The 23,791-nt window shown below is 37.0% G+C and overlaps 4 protein-coding genes across 10 annotated transcripts; 3 read left to right on the forward strand and 1 right to left on the reverse strand.

Annotated features, from left to right (window-relative positions):
* The first annotated feature begins 1,007 nt into the window (after positions 1–1,007).
* On the forward strand, positions 1,008–7,931 carry LOC103338907 (uncharacterized). The gene is made up of 9 exons (XM_089041672.1): positions 1,008–2,175; positions 4,123–4,161; positions 4,251–4,321; positions 6,105–6,169; positions 6,299–6,388; positions 6,537–6,629; positions 6,771–7,231; positions 7,424–7,499; positions 7,683–7,931. Exons 1-7 carry the CDS (start codon positions 1,487–1,489, stop codon positions 7,170–7,172), a joined length of 1,449 nt encoding a protein of 482 aa, XP_088897798.1. The 5' UTR covers positions 1,008–1,486; the 3' UTR covers positions 7,173–7,231; positions 7,424–7,499; positions 7,683–7,931.
* A 2,619-nt stretch (positions 7,932–10,550) lies between these two features.
* On the forward strand, positions 10,551–13,239 carry LOC103338933 (type IV inositol polyphosphate 5-phosphatase 9-like). 3 transcript variants are annotated; one of them, XM_089041673.1, is made up of 8 exons: positions 10,551–10,698; positions 10,840–10,991; positions 11,145–11,258; positions 11,427–11,697; positions 11,843–12,027; positions 12,276–12,384; positions 12,517–12,668; positions 12,764–13,239. In XM_089041673.1, the coding sequence occupies exons 1-8, from the start codon at positions 10,654–10,656 to the stop codon at positions 13,002–13,004; spliced, it is 1,269 nt and encodes a 422-aa protein (XP_088897799.1). In that variant the 5' UTR covers positions 10,551–10,653; the 3' UTR covers positions 13,005–13,239. The 3 variants fall into 3 exon arrangements, with proteins under 3 accessions (XP_088897799.1, XP_088897800.1, XP_008240424.2); XM_089041674.1 differs by having other exon boundaries at positions 12,523–12,668; XM_008242202.3 differs by having other exon boundaries at positions 10,584–10,698; positions 10,854–10,991.
* On the reverse strand, positions 12,971–16,245 carry LOC103338906 (Acyl-CoA N-acyltransferases (NAT) superfamily protein). Of its 2 annotated transcripts, XM_008242177.3 has the most exons (8): positions 15,827–16,231; positions 15,650–15,752; positions 15,185–15,264; positions 14,752–15,072; positions 14,421–14,497; positions 13,839–13,881; positions 13,675–13,743; positions 12,971–13,326 (listed from the first exon to the last, which is right to left on the reverse strand). In XM_008242177.3, the coding sequence occupies exons 1-8, from the start codon at positions 15,887–15,889 to the stop codon at positions 13,297–13,299; spliced, it is 786 nt and encodes a 261-aa protein (XP_008240399.2). In that variant the 5' UTR covers positions 15,890–16,231; the 3' UTR covers positions 12,971–13,296. The 2 variants fall into 2 exon arrangements, with proteins under 2 accessions (XP_008240399.2, XP_088897801.1); XM_089041675.1 differs by lacking the exons at positions 12,971–13,326; positions 13,675–13,743 and having other exon boundaries at positions 13,840–14,319; positions 15,827–16,245.
* A 230-nt stretch (positions 16,246–16,475) lies between these two features.
* On the forward strand, positions 16,476–23,167 carry LOC103338905 (putative 3,4-dihydroxy-2-butanone kinase). Of its 4 annotated transcripts, none has more exons than XM_008242176.3 (20): positions 16,477–16,760; positions 17,028–17,101; positions 17,229–17,292; positions 17,398–17,510; positions 17,620–17,667; positions 17,963–18,034; positions 18,114–18,203; positions 18,475–18,648; positions 18,963–19,046; positions 19,409–19,464; positions 20,121–20,251; positions 20,325–20,417; positions 20,637–20,701; positions 21,115–21,258; positions 21,429–21,469; positions 21,840–21,923; positions 22,032–22,105; positions 22,178–22,290; positions 22,373–22,468; positions 22,585–23,167. In XM_008242176.3, exons 1-20 carry the CDS (start codon positions 16,721–16,723, stop codon positions 22,711–22,713), a joined length of 1,785 nt encoding a protein of 594 aa, XP_008240398.2. In that variant the 5' UTR covers positions 16,477–16,720; the 3' UTR covers positions 22,714–23,167. The 4 variants fall into 4 exon arrangements, with proteins under 4 accessions (XP_088897795.1, XP_008240398.2, XP_088897797.1 ...); XM_089041671.1 differs by having other exon boundaries at positions 16,478–16,760; positions 17,589–17,667; XM_089041670.1 differs by lacking the exon at positions 16,477–16,760 and adding an exon at positions 16,857–16,933.
* Positions 23,168–23,791: the final 624 nt, after the last annotated feature.

A 23,791-nucleotide genomic window follows, 5' to 3' on the forward strand; every position in this document is an offset into this window, starting at 1 on the left:
TAGTGGTGCATTATCTGCTGGCTTATATTCTCTCTTTTCCTCTCTCCCTCTTTCCCTCAATTACATTTTCCCAGACAACCTTTTTTTCCCATAATCTATTTTTAATGTGGGATATCGTCTTTAAGTGACTAGCGTGTGAAAGCTTGACTTTGTAATCTAGCTTTCTTTGTGTCTTTATGTAGTACGTTCATTTGTTTTGTTAGATTTGGAGCCTGATTTGCCTCCCCAAAAAAGCTAAAAAGCACTGCCTGTTGATTCTTGATTAGGTGGGGAATATTTACATATATGAGCTTACTTTAACAAGCAAACCCACATGCATATCTACTTATCAAGGACCATTTGTTCATGCATGCATTACACAACTTGTGCTCCTTAACCAAATCTTATTATATTTCAGCTGTAATTGGTTAATTACTTATATAATCTACTTTTAATTACCTCTTGATTGATTCTACTTCGCTCGATACCGTACGTGGCTGAGATGATTTTAATTATTTGGTGGATTAGAATATGATTAGTTCTTACTACTAGGTGATTATTACCCCAAAACTTATATTTCAATCATACACTTTAAGTTTAAGAGGGAGGAAATTCCAAAACATATTACACCCAAGGAGCCACTAGCAGCCATGTCTTTAACCTAATTAACTTGACAGAACAAGAATTAAGATATATATAGTCTTAATGATGGTCTATCATTTTATATTCTTACATTCAAATGGACCTATACAAGTGATGTTGGAAGAGGAAGAGGGATAAAATTAGTTTGGTTGAGCTACCTTGGGTTGGGCCTGGGAACAGCTTTGGGTTTGGGCATCCAACTGGAATGAATTAGGAAGCGAGCAGCGGCCGGCCCGATCTCAAGAGGCCAACCCAACTCTAACTGACTAAATAGTAGACGGTTTACAGATGTCAACAGCTGAGTGACTCAGTCCAGACCCTTTCTCCTCAAAGGTCGCCACGTTGCACGGGAAAACGTAAGCAATTGCGCACCGGTCCGTCTCCACGTGATTGTACGACCATTTCAAACCAGAAAAAATTCTCATGTTGCCGCATTTCCAACACGTGTCCGTCTCGTGTCGCGACAGGTGTCACATACACGTTGTATACAACTATGCATTATTCTGGAGTGACACGTGTCGCAATGAGAAAACCCCGGTAAAAGATTGGGTAGGAACGCCAACTGCTGACGGTCTTATCCTATGCTTCTTCGTCGCTTGCTTCTCTGCTCGAGTCAAATGCAAGCCATCCAAGGAAGGAAAAGAGAAAGGAAGATGGACCGAATCACGAAATTTAATTTCCCAAAAATTCAGAATCAAAGTATTAAATCCTAATTTGACCCGGAGTCTTTGCTCTTCGCTGGCCATCTGAATTAATTCTAACACAACTTCCCAAGATTGAAGATTGGAGAAGGGCTTTATTTATTTATAGCTCTAAATTTGGCAAAAGAGCAACCGAGAATTGAGTAAACACACACAATTTTTTTATGATCTGTTTGGGAACTACAGCGATTATAGAAACTAGAATTCTGGTGTTTCATGTGAAGAAGAGAAACAGCCATAGAAAACCAAAGCGGCTATTCATAGAAGAAGCGGAGGTCCAATCCCAATCCCAAACCCAATTCAAGTCATCATCTTCGTCGTCAGCATCATCAGCATTACTGCTGCTTCACACCAGAAGATCAAGCCTCAAACCGAAACACCAAATGGCGACGGAGCGAGGCAACAATGCGTCGTCGTCTTTGATCTTAACTTCTGGGGCAAGCGGCCGCATAAACGCCTTGTTCTCGCTGCGGGCGTTGCGGAGTCTGATGATGCTGATTAACGCCTTCTTCCTGCTCCTCCTGCTTCCCTTCCGCGGCCGCAAGCGAACGGCGTCGTCCTCCTCGTCCTCCTCGTCTTCTTCGCCGTCGATCATTGCCTTGGCGGAGAAGTCGCCCAAGGAAGAGAGGCAGCAGAGGGGGCCGGTGGTGCGGGTGCCGACGGCGATTGTGCCCTGGAAGAGCAGCTCGTCATCGCCGGTGGACCAGGAGGTGGCGGCAAGGAGAGCTTTAGCCAAGCTTAGAGTTGTCCAAGATGATGATGAGAATTCGGTCAGGCAATTTTCGATTTTTGGAACTCCCAGAGGTGAAACCCTTTTCACGCAGAGTTGGACTCCCGTTTCGGTCAACGTCAGGTAATTTTGATTCTTTTCTTCTTCTTTAACATGACTTTTTAGTTCCTGGAATTCAAATTTATGCACCCCCAAAAAAAAAAAAACACGAGTAATCTTAAGAATGAACATGCCCTGGAACTGGCCAATGCAGAAATGTACTTTATGGAATTGAAAGTTTAATTTCGTTTTTCTTCCCCTTTCACTCTTAAAATTTACTGCATATTGTTTCCTACGGAGGAATCTTTTTGGCAATTGTTTAATTAGGAGCTGCCAATCTTATTAATGTAGTTTAATGAATGAACAGATAGATCAAACTTAACATCTTTTTAGCTTATCTTCTTGATTGTATCGCCATTGTACTTTTAAATTTGAATCTTTCAAACTTGCAATCAACTTGAATGCTTTGTCAGTTTGTACTCACTGTAATGTGTGCTCATAGTCATGGAGCTGTTCTTAATGGCTGTAATTCCAAATTCACACTTTCCTTTTAGTATATACAGGGCATATTCTAACATATAACCCCAACTAAGTATTATGCATACCATATCCACAAGGAATAAGGTAACCTCTAACCTGCAGCGATTGTTTTTGTAATTCCCTGTACCAGGACCATGCCTCGAGAATTGCAATATCCGAGTAAAGCCAGCAATCCTTTTGTGGCTTTTAAAAAATAAAATATCCCTTTTCATGAGGACCCTTCTCTTTCTTAAGGTCCCGTCTCTAATCTCATGTCCTTATGCCTGCACGATAAATGCAATGTTTACGCAATGCATCTGGATTTTCAGAAAATACACTTCTTGGTCATTTCCACTCTGGCTCTGCCCAGTGTTCTTGCCTTCCTTTATTTGGCATGTAATATGTCAAATCAACTACCAAATTTAGAGCCTACTGTATGACCTGACAAATGATGGGAATCTATGGCATAATGAGTTGGATTATATTGCAGGGACCATTTTGGGGCATTGTCTATTTTCAACAAAACTATCAAGATAAGTTAGTTATAGTGCAACCAATTTTATAAAAATATAGGATGTGGGGAGGTGGGGAAAGGAGCTAGTCCTTTAATATTTCCTGGACAGGGGGGTGCGTTTGCTTCAGTGGTAGGACTAGTATGGTCTAAAAGTCAGTTAAATTCATAATGAATTGGTTGGACTTTGCACAACTTTCTGATGAATCATTTCATCTAAGGTTCATGACCACTTAGGAACTCTTGCTTGTTGACTATTCTTCTATTAGATATATTCAAGTAGAATGATAATGTCAGGAAACACCTGGGCAAGTGAGCTGTTCTTGATGGCAGATCCCCTAAGCAACACCTGGGTTTTATCAGAAGTTACTGTTGACTTCATAAACTTGTATAAATAACAGCAGCATCAGTTATAAAGAAATCATAATTCCTAACTTTACTTTGAACCCCTAGTAGATATAGTAAATTGCGGAAAAAGATTCTGGATAGACAATTATCATTAATATCCGTACCTGTTAGGTTCCAAATTAAATATTGATATGGCTCATTGTTCACTGCCCTTGCTCTGCTAAACTTTGGCTGCCCTTGCTTAAAGATTAAATGACAATCCAGCATGGATGATTGGAGAACACTTTTCCGTATCTGTATTCATCTTCCATTCTATGCAGCCTTCCATGGGATTAGTTATTTAAAAAAGATCTGAAAGAGAATCTTATCTGTTCAGAAGTTTGAGAAGCTTGATTGACTGGGACAGCTGCCTTTAGTTTTTTGTTTTCTTTTGCCTGAAGGATGACCTTCAGTTAAGTCAGGTGTATTAAATATTTTAGTGATAGTCATGTGGGCATGTTTACAAAGTAAAGCGGTCCAAATTTATATCAAAATATGTTCGTGATTGCATCTTTTGTTCTTAGGTCTTATGGATCCTACCGTTAAGTGCATATTCACTTCTCTTTTCATCTTTTTACAGAATTAAGTTGCTAAGCTAATATTTACACTTGCAGGGGCGTTGTCATTCTTATGCATGGCTTGAACGAACATAGGTTTGTCATTTGTACATAATTCCCACTTAATTCTACTTTTAGTTGATTTTAAGATTAAATATATTAAGAGATTTATATAATTTGAACAGTGGCAGATACAGTGACTTTGCAAAGCAGCTGAATTCTAATGGCTTTAAGGTTTATGGAATGGATTGGATTGGTAAGTTCAAGACCATTTTGACTTTCTGATCATTGCATTTAACCTTCTTAACAAGTCTAATTGATCTTTATGTTCTTTCTCAAAGATGATACCTCAAGTCTAAGACAATTAATGCCAGTTTACTGTGTTGTCATTTTTAACTTGTATGCTCACAACCTTATCATACTTTCTGTTCCAGAATACCATTGGGGTTTTGCAAGTTACAAGCGAATGTGCATAGAGAGAACATGATTGTTAATTTGTATGAACTGTTGGTTTTCCTTTCATTTAAATTAAGCATTATTAGTTTTATCTTTAAGGCTGTGAAAAGTTTGGTCATAGAAATATTAAAGGCTGATGTCTCTAAGGACAACATTTTACAAGTCTTTCTGATCCAAGAGGGAGTTGGTGCAGTACAATTCTTGAACCTTACCATGGATGGCTTATTACTAAAATACTACAGCAATAAAGTTAAACTTTTAAACTATAGCAATCCTATCGTATTTACAATCTGTTAAACATCATTCAAAACATGTAATTTATATCCACGTTTGGTCAACTGGAAGCGCTCATTCCTCATGTCAACTATTTTTTTTCCTTCTTTGTAGTTGTGTATATATGCTGGAATGAGCACCGTTTTATTTTGTTTTTATCACATTCTTGTCATGTTCTGTGTCATCAAGATCAATCTTCTAGGCAAGCATTGTGAATGCTATACAAGAGATAGATCTACAATTAGAGCAATGCCTCAGCAGTTCCATTTTCCACTGTTAATTTACTGGGAAGGTCAATAATGAGCCCGACCACATCAAAGTATCTCAAAATGGAGCTTCTCGATTGATCTAATTTGACCAATTATTTAACTCCATAGTCTCAATATTTCATCTAGTATGCCATGACTCTACCTTCCTTATCCAATCAAAGTATCTATGTACCCGATATCTGTCCCTCAGTTTACTTCTATCTTTTCTGTGGTACAAGAAGAACCTTAACTTTTTAGATGAGGGGTAAATTTTATCTCAAAAAATCTAAAATCTCATCCTTTTCTTAATTACTGTTTTCATAGTCTAGAGATCACCCTCTTCAACAATGCATATATATTTGGATGTTGCAGGGATTGAGTAAATTGGATGCCCATTGGTGCGAAAAAGTAACTTGTGAAGCTCCTGTTTATAAGTAAGCTTATTATTTGTGTGTTTGTGTCTAACCTTGTATGTTTCAAATTCAAAGAAAGAGAGATGCACGTTTTGGAAAATAAGCCAAAGTCTTAGAAACATCAGTTACACATCTGTTGTCTCTATCAGAGTGAAATTTTTTCAAACCTTATAGAAAGGTTTAAGCTGAACTTGTATTTAGGTACATCACACAGCCATCCAGTCGAAAGCGTGCAATCATGTATGACGAATTTTTCTGTTCACTTAAAATGCACTTGGAAACTTTCTTGTTTCAGGTGTGTAATGGGTTATATATTCTCTTTGGTTTTAGTCATGTCTGCTTCTTTTTTTTTTAATATATTTTTTTATTTATAATTTTAACGTTCGAAAAAATAAAACTATTGTCTTTGTGTATTATTGTTCACCTAATTTGAACGGATCCTTCTTCTACCTTTTTGTCTTCTTGTTGATTTCATTGCACATTTGTGGTGCAAATTGATGGTCATATAGATAATAAATTAAGAGTTTGAAGGGTAAATCATAAACCTGTGGACTTACTACTTTCTTTGATACATTGCGCTACATCTTCCAAAGTATTAGTTCATTGTTTTCTTTCTTGTATAACTGTTCTCAGTGACTTTTCCATATAGGTCATGGTGGGAGTGAGGGGCTTCATGCATATGTTCCTTCTCTTGATTATGCTGTTACGGATATGGTATGTTTCAAGGCTCATTAACAATATCCTGATGAGAAAGTAGTTTTTAAATCCAGTTCTTAATGATGAGAAGGAACTTTGCTTTGATTAAATATTTACATGTGTTCTTTGAACTTTAATTTTATGCAGAAATCATTTCTTGAAAAGGTTTTAGCTGAAAATCCTGGCCTACCATGTTTCTGTTTTGGACATTCCACAGGTGCAGCTATTATACTTAAGGTATGGACTGCATGGAGTGATTTCTTTCCTGCAATTGCATGAATGACTTTCTGGTAGTCACTATTTTATCATCTTCTGTTTATTCACATTAAATCCATTGACCTGGAATTTAATCCGAACTTACACTATATTGGAAAACTGATTTTAGGCAATGCTTGACCCAAAAGTTGAGTCCAGCATAGAAGGTGTGGTGCTGACATCACCTGCAGTTGGGGTTCAGCCTTCGCATCCAATATTTGTGGTCAGAAAAACCTCTTCTATTATATCTAATATTTATGTACTTTTGAGCATAAAAACAATTACAAGTTTGCAAATGCATATCAAATTAGATTCAGTAAGTCAGGTCATCCCTCACCACGCTTACCTCCATCTATCATGCCAGGTAATTGCTCCAATTGCCTCATTTTTGCTTCCAAGATACCAGATAAGTGCAGCAAATAAAAAAGGCATGCCTGTTTCTCGTGACCCAGCGGCTCTAGTTGCCAAGTATTCAGACCCTCTAGTGTACACTGGATCAATCCGTGTGAGGACTGGTTATGAAATTCTCCGAATCACATCCTACTTGCAGCAGAATCTAAGCAAATTGAGAGTCCCCTTCTTGGTTCTCCATGGCACCGCTGATACTGTTACTGACCCTGAAGCCTCTCAGAAACTGTACAATGAAGCCTCCTCAACTGACAAAAGCATAAAATTGTTTGACGGGTTATTACATGACCTCCTCTTTGAGCCAGAACGAGATGCTATTGCCAAGGACATTATCGACTGGTTGAATCAGAGAATATGAAGCTAGGTAGTGCAGTGGGAGATTAAAGATTGATAATTTGTGGGACAGAAGGAAATTGGGTACGAGTGACCATTTTATGGATGCTAGATGCTTTGCATTGAAGCAGAAGATAGAAAATCTTATGTGGCGGAATAAATTCAGCTTATTGTGTTGAAACTTGAAACCTGACAATGTGTTCTTCAATATTTAAGACATTATCTGCAGTTGTAAAGGAGTGCCTCTTTAACAGTTTCTCTCTTCATTTTCCTTAGAAAGATGAGGTTGCTTGCTGGTCTGGAGCATTTTCCTATCATAATTGTTGGCTGGCAGACCAATGGCCGTGATCAGGTAATTGTTAATTGCTTGAGCTCCTTTATATCTTGTTTGAAATTGAAAGCTTTCCTATAATTGGAAGTGAAAAGTTGTTACTTTTTGGTCAATATCTTGAGATTGTGCACGATACAACTCTAGTTTCCCCATTCCCTTTGGTGTGGAATAAATTTTGAAAGACATGAACTCGTGCCAAAGCAGGTACATGATCCCACCATAGCTGCTTCGCTTCACTGATGATAAAGCATGATTGGGTTTCCTCAATCCAGAGTCAGAATTTTGTGTTGTTTTCTCTACCTAGTTTTAACGGGTGAAGCAAATTCGTGTATTTTCTAACTTTCAAGGGAGGTCACCGAACATTTTAGCTGCGGATTATAATTATCATGTATTTTTCTAGGGGGTGAATGATTTATGCCCTCACAAACTCAAGAATTTTTTTCTTTTCTTTTCTTTTCTTCTCCGCTTCCAATTGTTTAGGGGAGGTTTACAACTTTATCAAACTGGGCCATATGAAGTTATCAACTTACACTGCCGCCCAAAAAACAAAAGAAAAGATTGGTTCTTATCTTGGTATCCAACCACTAAATGCGCACTGATTTTTGAGAATCTTAAAAGATTGGTTGTTCGCATCGCATCGACGTTTACCAAAAATAAGAAGAAAAGAAAAAACATAAGTCTAGGTGACTAGTCATCATTTACTTTACACCTAGAACGAACCAAAGTGTCAAATGGAGGAAACACCAATAATTGTGTAAATCATGCATAACGGGCAGATTGATTGAGATGGATGAACCTTCACACAGCCTGTTAGACTTTTGAATTAGTTGGTGAGGTGAAAGAAATGGAGGAACTAATATTAGTCTGAAGCTCAACTGAAGCATTGGTTATGTTATGTATGATGCTAAAAATTGAAAGCGAGCACAACATCAAATCAATAATTAAGTTGAAATATATCTCATCTCATGTTGCAAAGCATGCAGTAAGAGCAATACCAAGTGGGGGACCATGAAAATATTCGTAGCATAAATCACAAGTGCCAAAAGAGTTGTTAAATGGCTTGACGTTTTCAGCTTAAGGATTAGTTATGCCTGTGGTCAATAATTCAAAGTACATGTTCATTAGTGCCGGTTTTAAAAATAATATTTGTCGACGAGTCTAGCCCAATGGGATTTCAGGTTCGAACCCCGTGACATCTTGGTTGTGCTTGTGTATGTGAGAAACTCCCTCACCTGTTAGACAAGGGTCGCTTGTACTTTAAACTTATAGTTAAATTATAGCATATTAATTCAATACGTTTTGTTCTTCCTTTTTTAGATGAACCTGTCAAGAAATCAAGACTAGTTGCCTTGCTCAATTAGGGAAACAGACAAGAAGCTAACTGACATTGAGATCGAAAGCCAGTACAAATAAATAGTAGCATACATGTATTTAATTAATTTTGTTATGAATAATTGATCAATTCATGGGTTGTTTCCTCTCTGATCTATCACTAATCCATCTTTCCAGCATTTGATTATATATATATATATATATATATATATATATATATATATAATCAGATTGTCACCATGATAAAAACCAACCAATCCTTTTCTGACAGATGCGATATATAAAAGAACAGATAGTGGTGGGTGGGTTGTGTACTAAATTATACAACTCCAATTCAACTCGAAAAGGCAAGGAATTGGGTTGTAGCCAGTAGGAGGACCATTCTCAGATTACAAAGGGTATATATATGGACTTGTTAATTAATTAGTTTTAATTAATACTATACTGAAACTGATTAGCTTGATCAATGACTATTAATTAGCATTAATTATTTGGACTCTTACGACAAACCAGTTTCCTTGGTTCTTTTTGTTTTGAGTGACAGCTCCCATCACTATTTATTCATTACATTACTAGCTTTTTCAATGGGATTCGTTCAGTCAGTGTATTAAGAAGAAGAAACCTTCACAGATATCTTTTTTTCTTTTCTTTTTTTCCCAGATGATTTATTTTAGTAATAAACTAGTCAGATTGTGTAACTTATGTTGGCTCTTTTTCCGCCCATCCAATCATTCCTTTTCATATATTCAAAGTCATCGATTAAAATACTCAAGGCCATGAAATTATTATTAGCATTGTATTTTTATTATGTAGTTGGAGCTAGCTTGACCTAGAATTAATCATGTAAATTTGCAGCAATCAGAGTCTAATTTCGTCACCAACCACATAGACATAGCTAGCACAGGCCACCAAGATGGCCCTGACTCTTTGAAACAGAGTCTGAATTTAAGTTCTCAGCCAAGTTATGCATAAATCCTATTAATTACACGATGCAACAACTTTTTTGAGTGGGTTAAGCATTATAAGATCAACCTTTTTTCAGTCGTTAATTATGCATGATTCTGATGATACGTTTTTTATGGGATACCTAATTTTTGATATAAATTCACACACACACATATATATATTACTGCGATTTCATTCATATTCAAAGTAACCAACAATTAGACAATGCATATATATAATGTATGGAGATTTTTTAATAAGTATTTTATGTTAAGAATTGGTTATATACTTCTAATCTAAGGCGTTGGATTGCATTCATGAAATATGTTAATAGTTTCTTAGATGTAATCCAATGACTGAGATTAGAAATATGTAACTAATTCTTAATTTAAATACTTATTGAATTATATATGTGTATATATATATATGTGGTTATGAGGAGTTCATATATAAATATATGTATTAATAATAAATTGCTCAAGTATTAGGGCCAACCATCAACAAACAAACAGAAACACACAGAAAAATGAATTAAAAATTGAGCACCCATGACATGTGAATTTATATATGAGACAGAGAGTGAAACACATGTTTTAGGAATTTTTGGGTATTTTTTTCTCTTGTTATTTTGGCTCATTGAGAGAGTAAACTCAATTAATTAGTTAATCCTATACCTCCCATAAATGAATTAATCCCCATTAAAATATTGTGTCTGACTTGCATCATCACCTTCGTCACTCAGCCCTTATTATTATGTTTCCGTCCTGCCAAAATTGCCAAAAGGGATTTTTTTACACTTTTGTTTTTCTTTTCAAGGGAGGGTTTGCGGGTCACATTCCCTTTCCACTACTCAGAATCAGTCGTGTAATGCAATTCTTCATCCTAGCTAAGCTTTGCTATGCTATTTAATTCATACAGAACCATCCCCATGCAAGCCAAGCAAGTAAGAAGAACTCACTCTCTCTCTCTCTCTCTCTCTCTCTCTCTCTCTCTCTCTCTCGCGTTAATAATGGCTATCTATCTAATGAACTGATTATATTAAGATATAGTAATATGAATACATGTGTGTTCATTATGATTCAAGGTCATTTGGTGTAGATTAATGGGGAGCAACAATTTCATCGCGGATATTAATCCAGATTCCATGGAGATGGAGACCATGATGGAAAGTCGACCAAGTGATAATATCAATATCTCCAAAAAAAATTCCACTGCTCCTCAAAGTATATATCATCAGTATGCCCCAATCCATTGAACACAAGCTCACTTAAGCTACCTAGCTAGTTTCTCACTTATTATATATATTTTGAATTGAATGTTATCTTTGTACGTAGTGTAATATGATGATGTTATATAATTGTTTATCAATGGATGGATGGATGGATGCAGGATCTTCGCCGGTTCCTGGAATGTTGGAGGTGTTTCACCTCCCGAGGTTTTGGACATACAAGAGTGGCTCAGACCCAATCATATTAACCCTCCTGCTAATATCTACGTTCTTGGGTAATTCAATCATTCCCTCTATAAATATGATATATCTCTAGTTAAATATTGTTTGTTTTAATCGTGCCTGTCTGCAACAACGTGCAAGTGTGTTCAAGTTTGATTCATATAGATAGATAGATATAGCCGTATGAATCTGATCATTCTGAACGAATTACTCAATCTCAGGTTTCAAGAGATTGTGCCACTGAATGCAGCAAATATTGTTGTAAGATCTGAAAACCGCAAGATTTCCGAGAAATGGAATTCATTGATTAGGGCAGCTCTTAATGACCCTGACCCTAAGAATAATATTACACAAGACTTCCGATGCATCATTAGTAAGCAAGTGGTCGGAATATTGTTATCTGTTTGGGTTAGGAGTGATCTCTGCCAATACATTAGACAGCTCAGTGTCTCATGTGTTGGCTGTGGTCTCATGGGTTGCCTAGGGAACAAGGTATATAATATCCATTGAATATTGGAACATGGAATTTAGAATGAATTAGCTCACTTCATTTATTTTTATTTTCATAATTTAATTTAGTTTATGTTATAGGCTTTACTTGATGATGACTTTTTGATACACACGTACATACATGCAGGGTTCGGTGTCGGTTAGATTTTGGCTGCATGAAACAAGCTTTTGCTTTGTGTGTAGTCATCTTGCTTCCGGAGTAAAAGAAGGTGATCAACGACGCAGAAACGCAAACGCAGCTGAGATTTTATCTCGCACAACCTTTCCTCCCGGGCCCTTCCCTAATTTCACCACTAAAATTCTTGATCACGAGTGTGTATATACAATTTTTGTTTCTTGATTGAACAATTTACTTTTTCAAACCTTGGTCAGTTCGAAAGAAAAGAGTCGATAAAATAAATGAGAAAAACAACAAGTTCCAGTATTTTTCTAAGTTTTAAGAGATGTTGATACCCTTGTTCGTGAACTTCTTGTTTGAGAACGCTTTTTGATTGTGGAATATATATATTTGGAGTAATATCATATCTAATTAAGTCACTGAATAATATATGCCTATGCAGTAGGGTGATCTGGCTTGGAGACTTGAACTATAGAATCTACTTGCCTGACGCCACAACGCAGTATCTTGTGGAGAAGCAAAAGTGGAACCTTTTGTTGGAATATGATCAGGTACTTTGCAATATCCGAACGTGTAAAGAGATTCTGTCACTGTGAAACTAGCTGCTATGATCAACGTGTAAAAAGAAAAAACTTACCTTTTTTTCTTTTTAATGTTTAATCTCTAATCACTGTCTTTTAAAGCTAAAGGTGGAGCTAATGGAAGGACATGTATTCGAAGGTTGGCATGAAGGAGTAATAAACTTCGCCCCTAGCTACAAATATTACAAGAATTCGGAACTCTACTTTGGCTGCGATGAGAAGAGAAAACACAATAAAAGGCGTGCTCCAGCATGGTAAGCATCCTGAACTGCTTGAAATTGATAAGGACTGCTACAAATCTTATCCCAGAAACAAGCAGCACAGGATGCACTGACTGATGGTTTTGTAGGTGTGATCGAATCATATGGTTCGGGAAGGGACTAAAGCAAAACCAGTATGACAGAGGCGAACTGAAGTTGTCGGACCATAGACCTGTCCGGGCGATTTTTATGGCAGAAATTAAGGTCTTAAGAGATCCTACAGGATTTCAAAGCTTTCTGTCAGACAGAATTATTTGCTTGCCAAACCATTTTGAAGAATGTTTCAATGACAAATATTCATGTAAATGGAGATCAAACTTCCATTATTGAGCATAAACTGCAATTACTATGCTTTGATCACAAGAAGATCCAAAATAATATCTACCAAAGGAAGTAGTTTCTTTTTACATAGTACCATTTGCTGCTGATTCTGTACAGCTGAGCGAAAAAAAATGTATGCTAGTGGTTCTGTGAGTTCAAGAGTAATAATACTGAACGTAGTGCTGCAGCTAAATCATTGTAAGTAATGCATTCTCCTATAACTACATCATCCAGTACCCCAATAGCTCTGCCTTTTTGTGACAGCACATAATTACTGAAGAGCGCCCAGTTTACCATCTTGTTAAACTGAATGAACCAGCTCAAGTGGTTCCTGATATTCAGAAGCATAAAAGAAAAGGAAAATAAGACAAATGAATGTATTCATATGCGCAACAAAGTACAAAACCTTTAGATACTCTTAAAACAGGATGCTAAATATCTTTGAAAATGCTTGTGACACATAAGTAGACAATTAAGCCATTTTGTTATCAATTGCAAATTTCTATAAATGATTGAACTCTTGTGTTTTTGATAACTTTCACATGCCAACTTCCTTAAATGACAGTCAAGTAATTTGTCCAACAATAAACCAGCTTACTAAGGATATTTAAAACAGTAATATTTTTATCTTTGATTTCAGTTATAAACTACTGCATTTCAAACAAAAGCAGGATTATACCTCCAAGATAGCTTTAGCCTCATTACTAAATGTTTTGCAAAGAATTTCATAACTCTTCTCAATTCCTATCTGCATAAATAATAAACCTGTTAAAACATTTAAGAAAAGGTGTAGGTCTTCTGTGTAATTCACACATTGTAGGTGCTTTGTTAACAATCCCTCACCAATGGATCAACTCTTGATGGTGATATTGTCGATGTAACATATCTGGTGAAAGGAAAAGAAATCTGATCATTGGATGCACAGGCAATATAACGTATAAAAGAAAAAAAATCAAGAAATCTAATAAAACAATCAAGCACTGGTGATACTTTAGTATAAATCTGTTGAATAAAGCACCATGATATGCAACTTAAAGAACATTCCTCCTAGGTTGCTCCACAAATGAATGGTAACAGACTTCACCAAGCTCTTAATATTGAACAACTGATATGATTTACGACAGCATGGCAGAAGAATACTTAAGCAGTACTGGACTTTCAAAATGCAAAACCAGGTAACTATAAAGGCGAAGAACAAATTTCATCCTTTGATCCCTTCTTGAGTGGGTTAATGTTAAATTCCAGTGATGTGTGAGAGAGCAGATAAGGGATAATCATTGTTTTCCATAGTAACCAAGTAAATATTTTCCATTGAACCTGCAAGCTGCATCACTCTAGAAAACTGAAAAACTGACACATCATGGATGAATAACTGTATAATTTTCATTAATAATTAGGTGCGGTATATACAAGCAATTTTTTTACCTCATCTTGTATAAATAGAAATTCATAGCTGCGGAGTTTGCTTTTTGAACAGTTAGAACAACAGCGCCCATGTGGTTCTACAAAGAAAATGGAAAATGGTAGAGTAATTGCCTCGATGCCAGGAAGAACAATTAACATAGAATGTTGATAAGTTGGTTAAAAAAAATATACAGACAATCAAACTGAGGGCAGAAAAAGATAAGATTCCAGTTTTAAAAATGCAAAACCTGAGGAAGTCCTCAGGCATTTCTCTTCCATCTAGCATTTCATTTCATTGAGATGTCTATAAAATATAAGCGTAAAATGGGAGAGGGAACAGCAGAGTCAGCACCTTGCAAGCAATTAGCTCAATTAGTTGCATTAGGAACTTCCCCAGACCTTTCCCTTGTACGCGAGGCTCGAGTTGCAATTCATACACATAAAGAACAGGCAATTCTTCCTCTATGACAAAGCGAAAATGTACAAACCCTACTATGGGGCCCCTCTCTTCTACACAACTAACTGCGGTCTTTTCACGTTCAGACGTTGTTAAGAATTCACCTGAACTTGCAATTCGTACAAATACATAACGTGCTTCTGGGGCAACCATCTCCCTGCGCTTCACCTTCTCTTCCGCAGGCCACTCAGATCCATACGGCCCCTCCATATTGGCCTGATGATTTCTCAAAACTTGAATGAGTTTTCCCAAAAGAGCAAAGAAAGCAAATGAGAACATCAGCATAATTTGGTGGAGTTAAGCAAAAACGTCAGACAGCTTCAAATACCTTGAGGAGATTTTGAATGAATTGCTTAACAGGAGAGGAGAGCTTGTCCCCCCTTCCTGATTCCAAGAATGCAGATAGGCCTAACATCCAATGAGCTCACATGAAATTTCATCTTCCACAAAAAACTTTGAGGGATTCTAACTTGCAAAACCAAGCAAGACAACTGCAATATCCCCAAGAATAATTTCTAGCCATCCAAACTTATAAAGTAGCACAAGCTCATCACTTGCACACAAAAATGGACGAACCCGTAATGGGTCTGCTACCAAAAAATGAAAGAGAAAAAAAGAAGAAGAAATGGCAGCAGGGTTCCGTTTTAAATTCCCACAATTTGCCTCTTTTCCTGCTCGAATGAGCTCACAGTCCAGAATGGGTTTCCAAGAGAAATTGAAATAGTACTGCAAATAAACAAAATCTTCAAACGATTTGTGAAAAGGTAGCATAGATAATATGAAAGCGAGGTACCGCTTATTTGGTAATGGCGAAAGGCAGGGAAAGCAGAAAGACAGTCCTTTTCGGCAGAAGCTACTTTTATCAGTGCATCCATAGCCTTCCTCTTCTCAATTATCTAAAAATCCAAAATTAAATTGCACCAATAAGAGTTGGAATTGTTTCAGATTACAGGAAAGACATGTGATTTACCTCTTTGCGCTTCGGCTTAGCCTTGTTTTCTCCGTTATTGCGTGAAAGCCCCTTGGACTCCATTGTTGGTCAAAGAATCACTATTCATACACACACACACTCTCTCTCTCTCCGGTATAATCGCATTCCTTTTCTTCTATAATAATAATCGGAAGGACCATCTATGAGTTATATTTTTATAATTTAAAAATAATTTACTTTGTTATCTTGGTGATAATTAAAGTTAAATACTGTGACAAGCACAAGCAGGCAGAGAGTTAGGGACATTTTCCAAACCAAATGTGCTGCTGCTGGGAAGGGAATGGAAACCCTAGGAAAAGTTCATTTGTATAGGCTGCGTGGACATGATAATGTAAAAGCTTTTATGTTTCTTCAAAAGTTCACTTCTTTTTGCAGAGCTTCTTCATATAGTCCATCTCCATGGCGTGAATTTGCAAACACGTAGGCTATATTTAATTAATAAATAAATTGTTTTTTTAAATGTAGGCAAAGCCTTCTACTAAAGTTTTTATTTTTTCGCAAACATGATCTGCCAATTACTGTCCTTAATCAGATAATTAGGGAAGGGGCAAAACACCCAACAAAAAAAACAAACAAACAAAAGCTGAGTGGTGGAAAGGGTATTTGTGAGAAAAAGGAAGGATAAAATGATAAAAACAGAGCAAGGAAATTTCTTGCTCAGACAAGCAACCATCAACTCGCACACCCACTCTTTTCTCAAGCAAAAGCTCCCTCTACCGCAGGTGAGAGAGACTTTTCACACACATATATATACAGACGCAGAGCCCGACTCCACCAATACCGTCTACTCTCTCTCTCTCTCTCTCTCTCTCTCTCTCTCTCTCTCTCACATGCAAACCACTGTTGGCTAGGGTTTAATTGTCTATCATCGCCATGGCTTTTCACGCCAAGAAGCTCATCAACGACCCCAATGGTACGCAATTCGCCTTCCTCACTCTTGCATTTTCTACTCCGATTATTTTTTTGCCCGCCCTTGTGATTATCCCTCAACTTCGTGTTTGATTTTTCGAGTATGTTGCCGAGTAAAATGAGAGGAAATGTGAAGATAATGAAATTTAGGGGTCACGATACTTCTGTGCACTTTAGGTGGGGGTCACTTGTAGTAACAAGAGAAATGAAGCATAACGTTTGCTTAATTTTCACTAAGAGACTTCTTAATTTTTTGTATCCATGGTTGCAGATGTGGTGACTGAGTTCATCGAGGGTCTTGTTGAAACATATCCTGGGCTGCAGTACTTAGATGGTTTCCCTCAGGTCTTTTTTCCTGTTGCTTTGTTCCTTTCTTTATTTTACCTCCGCCTTGTGTTTATCCCTCAATGCCATAGCCTTAAGTATGCAAATAACTAATATAATTGTGTCATTTCCTAAATGGGGATTACAGGTGAAGGTTGTGTTGCGAGCTGATGTCTCCGGTGGTACATATGACAAAGTTGCTGTTATATCAGGTTTGTTTGAGTCTCTGCAATTAAAATCTTTTCAATGTAAGAATGAAAATGAAATTTTAAAGTGTGTATGACAGAGAGGATTTTCTTAATAATATGATGATACAGGTGGTGGAAGTGGGCATGAGCCTGCACATGCTGGATTTGTGGGGGAAGGGATGCTGACAGCAGCTATATGTGGTGATGTTTTTGCCTCACCACCAGTTGATTCAGTTCTAGCTGTATGGTCTCCTGCAATTTATTTCTTTTAATTGGAAGGAAACTACACCTTGTCGATTTATGTACGATTGTTACCTTAGGTGACTCTGATCTAATATGATTGAACTTTAGGGCATCCGAGCTGTAACTGGTCCTATGGGTTGCCTTCTGATTGTCAAGGTATAATTTCTTCTTTGTGTTAAAATTTGTTTTGTGAGGGTATTCTATGTGCGGTTGGGATGTTAAATGACCGCAATGGCATGTGGTTGGAGCATTCTGAAAACCCATTATTGATAGAAATTAAAAACATAAAATAATAATAGAAATTGGTGGAAAATTGCATCTTCATCTGTATAAAATTCTGGAATTTCTTCTTGGATTCATTAATATTTATGGTGACAAGCAGGGCCAAATTTGGAAATGCGGCTTTTGGTTTTTTTTTTGATATATGTTGTTGCTTTTTGGTTGTTGACAGAATTATACTGGGGACCGTTTAAATTTTGGTTTAGCTGCAGAGCAAGCAAAATCAGAAGGTTATAAAGTAGAGGTATGCTTTATTTTGTGAATTCTTTCCTTTAGCAAGCACCAGAGGGTATAAACAAAGGGACTGCCCTTTAATGTTGCAGACTGTAATTGTTGGAGATGATTGTGCATTACCCCCGCCTCGAGGCATAGCTGGTCGAAGGGGTTTGGCCGGGACCATTCTTATTCATAAGGTTCTCTCTCTCTCTCTCTCTCTCTCTCTCTCTCTCTCTCAACTGTTTCCATTTGTAATGTGGTTTCTTTAAACTATTGTATTCAACCATTTCTTTGTGTTATCTGTCATTTCATGTATGTGTGAAAGCTCATTGTGAAGGATGTTAGAAATAGGGTGTTATGTTCCTGAAGGGTTGGAATCCTTTTCATCCATGTCTTCACATCCTAATTAAAACACTGGTTCGTAGTATCAATTGTTAATCTTCAAATCTGTGACCCCTTTGTGAACAGATTGCTGGAGCTGCTGCTGCTGCTGGCCTTTTGCTTGCCGATGTTGCCGCAGAAGCAAGGCGTGCATCTGAAATGGTTGGAACAATGGGTGTTGCATTATCTGTTTGCACATTGCCTGGTCGGGTTACACCAGACCGTGTGGGTCCAGGAAAGATGGAACTTGGTCTTGGAATCGTAAGTTATTCTCAGCAAGTAACCTGGTCCATAAATCCAAAAGTTATGCGCTTGTTTTCTAATCATATTAAAACATCAGTCTGTTTTTTGGTTTGCATACCATAAACATTAGTCTGTTTCTGGTTTGCATACCATACATTGGAATTCATTATATTTGCTCAAATTCGTCAAACCATATCCTGAATTGATTGTTTTTAACCCTATGGGATTTGTATCTGGCTATGATTTACCAGCATACTGTTCATACGGACTGGCACTTTTATTTACTTCTTAAATACTTTGTCAAGCTGACTAAAACTGGATTACTTTTACAGCATGGAGAACCTGGTGCTGCTGTAGCTGACCTTCAACCCGTGGATGTGATAGTTTCTCATGTTCTTAAGCAGATTTTGTCGCCAGTATACCCCCATACTGTTTAATCAATGCTTATGTCAAATGTGTTTTCTTTTCGGAATAAGAATGGACATTTAATATATATTTCACGCCTCAAGTAAGTTAGAGTCCAGTTAAATGTGTGGTAAGAATATTGTCTCGTGAAGATAGTCAATAGATTCTTAGGTAGTTGAGTAGGATGTACATAAGAAAAATGGGAATGTATAGAATTGATTCAGCACTACATTCCAATTCTAGAGTGCAGTTTTCTTATTATGAACTGAGTGCTTTCGCAATGCATAGGCTGAACTATTTTGTATCTACATTTTTTTTCCCTACAACCCGTGAGCTCTAAATTTCTAAAAGATCCAATTTATATTTTTTGCAGGAAACTAACTATGTTCCAATTACTCGAGGTAGTAGAGTTGTGCTTCTGGTCAACGGGTACGTTGGGTTTTTTACTTTATGGATTATATGAGAATTTAATTATATGGGACTTAAAACATTACTGATGCAAGGTGCATCATAATTGATAGAACAAGAATCTGATGATCTGAGAGAAAATATGCTTACTCAGTTGAGTGGATTTAACTTTCCATTTTCTTCTTCCAGAGGTTTGCATGTCAATGGAAATGGAAAGAAAAAAAAAAAAAAAAAATTTGGCATCTTGAGAGGAACTATCCCAAATTCAGATCAATATGTTCCTCTCTCTCTCTCTCTCTCTCAGTTACTATTTGTGTTTTATGGGAAACTATTCCCTTATAGATACAAGTAAAGATGACCGTTTTCTCTTTTTAACTCTAGATTCAGTGACATGATCCCTTATCATTATTCATATCTAAAGTTGAAAGAGGAAAAATGTTGTGTGCAAAATGTCTTTCATGCTATATATTTGCTTAAGAGTTGTATATTTTTTTTGACGAAGTCAATTAAAGCTAGCGTTGTAAATTTATGAGGAAAGGCAAATGTTGAAATTTCTGAACTTTCTTTCTTCCTTATCAACTTTCTTACTCTGTTTGTTATTTTCCAATTAAATTCCAATGTCAGTCCAGGCAGAACTCTTATTATGTTACTTTCGTTTTTCTTTTCTTTTATGGCAGGTTAGGTGCAACTCCTGTAATGGAACTGATGATTGCATCCGGTAAAGCAGTACCTAAGTTGCAGCTGGAACATGGATTGGCTGTTGATAGAGTATATACTGGGTCATTTATGACTTCTCTTGATATGGCAGGTTTGTTCTCTGGCACATGCTGAGAGTGTTAGTTATATTAATAATATACTCATTCTTGACACTGTTTCTTCAGGTTTTTCAATTTCAATCATGAAGGCTGATCAAGCTATTTTGCAACGTCTGGATGCTGCAACAAAGGCTCCACATTGGCCTGTTGGTGTTGATGGTATCTGATTATGGTGTTTGAATGTTTGTTACATTCATGTTTTACTTTGTAAATAGTATTTGCTTTCATGAAGGTCTAGTGGCATTGGTGTCATGAATAAGTTATTTTTCTGTTGTATAAAAATACATACTACACTTCATTATTACCATATATACTTATTAAACATTAAAAATAAGTCAAATTAGGTGTGTTGAACTCAGTGGTTGTCCTTGCTTGCAGGCAATCACCCACCTGCAAAGATTCCTGTTCCATTGCCTCCATCTCGCTCAACAAAGAGTGATGAGGTATGTTCGTACCTTTGTTTGAACAAATAGGTATGTACAACCGTGTTCTTAGAACATGTCCTGGTCAGTCTACACTTTGACTTTTCTGTAAGTTGTCTGATGGGTGAATAACTTTGTTTTCTGTTTTTACAATTATATATTGGTTGTTGACATTAGTGTTGGTGTCCAAAATTGTTGAACAGGTTATGGTAGAATAGTAGTTTCATAGCATAATTGGGTGTCTTTTTCAACAACAAAAAAAGGGCATAATTGGGTGCACTTGTTTGTGTTTTGCACTAAACTATTTCTAGTTTGAGTTGAGCTTCAAAACTGTCCAGAGTGCCCTCTGTGGAGAATCATGGATGGCCAATAGTTAATCATTGGATGTGTTTTTTGCCTCTACTAAAAATGTTTGACTCTTTGCTTTCAATTAGTCTTTAGGTCGGCCAGCACAACTGAATGCACAAGGCCAGATTCTTGAGGTGGCTATTGAAGCAGCTGCACATGCTGTGAAAAAACTTAGGGACAATTTGAATGAATGGGATAGCAAAGTAGGTGACGGTGACTGTGGGTCAACCGTAAGTCCCCACCTTGATCCTTTCTTTCATTTACCTCTTGAATCATGATATGTTGCATGCTAAATCTTGTGCCTGTCCTTGATATTTTTTGTCTTCCGAATCAAAGAATTGTCACATGCTAAATCTTATGCTTTCTCTGACCAAAAAAAAAAAAATGCTTTCTGTTGCAGATGTATAGAGGTGCAGCAGCAGTTTTGGAAGACATGCAAAAGTAGGTTTGATTTTCAGTTTCCTTTTCTTTTTCATTTTTTTTCTAAATTTTTGGTTCCAGAGGGGGAGTGGTGGACAAATCTTGTCATGTTTTACTAGAAGAAGAATATGCACATGACTGACTTTTGATGTTGTCTTCATAATGCATTGTTGGAATAGCGTGCCTGTTATTAGAGAAAACATGATAGGGCAGTGTGGAAAGTAGCATGCCTGGGTTCAATCCTGTATCATTTCCCTTATTTTCCTAGCCAAAAAAAGAAAATAATGAAAATATAGCATTACAAATGTAGAGAATTAATTGTTCATACCCAGTGATTATCATTCCAAACTAATCTTTTATTCATGATCGTGTCTGTATTGCCGTATTGCAGTTATCCCCTGAATGATGCAACCGAAACAGTGAATGAAATTGGATCATCTGTCAGAAGAGTTATGGGCGGCACAAGCGGGATCCTGTATTCAGCTTCCCCTGTTTCAATAAATTTTGACAGAAATTTTTTCAGTAATGTTTTTTAGCTGCATTTACCCAGACATGCATATTTATTTCTATATTCTTGATGCAGATATACCATATTGTGCAAGGCAGCCTATGCACAGTTGAAAGCAAGCACCCAAGGAGTTGTCACATCAAAAAATTGTGAGACAATTCCCCTCCTAATGGGATAATTTTTAGACTCTTTCACCTTGACTTAACATTCTCTTGATTCAGGGGCTGAAGCGCTTGAAGCTTCCATTGCTGCTGTCAGTAAATATGGTGGGGCTAGTGCTGGTTACCGGACATTGTTAGATGCCCTTATTCCAGCATCAGCAGTTCTTCAGGAGGTCATCGATAATTATCATTTTCTTCTTCTTCTTTGTTGTCGTGGCCTCGTAATTTGGTACTTATATCTGTTATGAAAAACAGAGGTTAAAGGCTGGTGATGATCCTGCGACTGCTTTTCTTCTCTCATCTGAAGCAGCACTGGATGGAGCTGAGTCAACGAAGCACATGCAGGCACAGGTGGAATATAAGCTGATTCTCTTTTTTGTAAATTTTTCTTTAGAATCCCAATTACAGTTTGCTCGAGTGAAGTCATCCTCCTTGTAAATGGGAATCTGACGTCCTGTTCTATGTAGGCTGGCCGATCAAGTTATATATCTGGGGAGATGCTTGCCTCAATCCCAGACCCAGGTGCAATGGCGGCCGCATCGTGGTACAGAGCAGCAGCCTTAGCTGTCAAGTACAAATACCAGACATCTTCATAGAGCAATGCGTGAGAGCTGTTGTTGCATTTCTGCCATTTTTAACTGCAGATACATACATGCATACATTCAGGCAGCCAACTAATTTTTGTTCATATTTTTGCACCACTAACAATTTGGGCTTTCCGCTTATGCTTTTTATGCGTAATGCTGAGAGAGCGAGTTTCATCCATATGATAATGATACCATGTCTGTCTTGATATCTGTTTAGAAATATGTAAATTTCAAATATTGATATTTGATAGCATTCAGAATCAGAATAATGTGCATCAATATCGATCTGAGCGCGCATGTAGTTGTAAGCAACCGTTTGTTTCAAACGCTCAACTTTCTTTTTTTCAATGATTTCTCGTGAACTATGCTTACGCAAATTTATAAAGCAACCCGCCCTTTGGCTTGGTTTGAACTTGTATCAAGCTTTATTTATTTTGAAATAAAATTGTTATTGTCAGAGTCATATTGTGTGTTTTCCTTTTGCATTAATTTTTCATCTCAACCCTTATACTCGGTCAGACTTGATGTATGTATCTGGCTCAAATACCAGTCAGGAAATATAACGTTTATAAATGACAGAGAATAAGGCACGTGTATCTATTTTATTTAATTAACATTTGTAAAAAGAAAAGAAAAGAGAAAAATGGATGACAAAACAAAGGAATTAGCGTTAGTTAAATTTAAATTAATTAATGCATCGATAGCGTGTCAAAGAACGAAAGACGCGTTCATAAAAAAAAAAAAAAAAAAAAAAAATGAAAGACGCGTCGCTTGCTGGGGCCCAGGAGAAATGACCTCATGAATCATGATAGTATTTTACGCTTCGGTGAACTTTCACTGTAAGAAAAAAGAAGCAGGCCAGACACGGACACCGAATTAGTGGGCCCCTGGATATCCGTGCAGGTACGTAATACAAGCGAAGCGACTCACATCACATGGCAGGCTGGCTGGCTGCGGAGAACACAATGGTTGAATCTCAACCGTTAGATTAGATTCTAACAACTAGTATTGATATTGACCCCAAAAAAAAAAAAAAAAAAAAAAAAAAGTAGTAGTAGTAACAAGGATCCAGTTTTAATTGATTTAT

This window comes from Prunus mume, linkage group LG7 (genome assembly GCF_029339155.1).
Source record: "Prunus mume cultivar Tortuosa linkage group LG7, ASM2933915v1, whole genome shotgun sequence".
NCBI lineage: Eukaryota > Viridiplantae > Streptophyta > Magnoliopsida > Rosales > Rosaceae > Prunus > Prunus mume.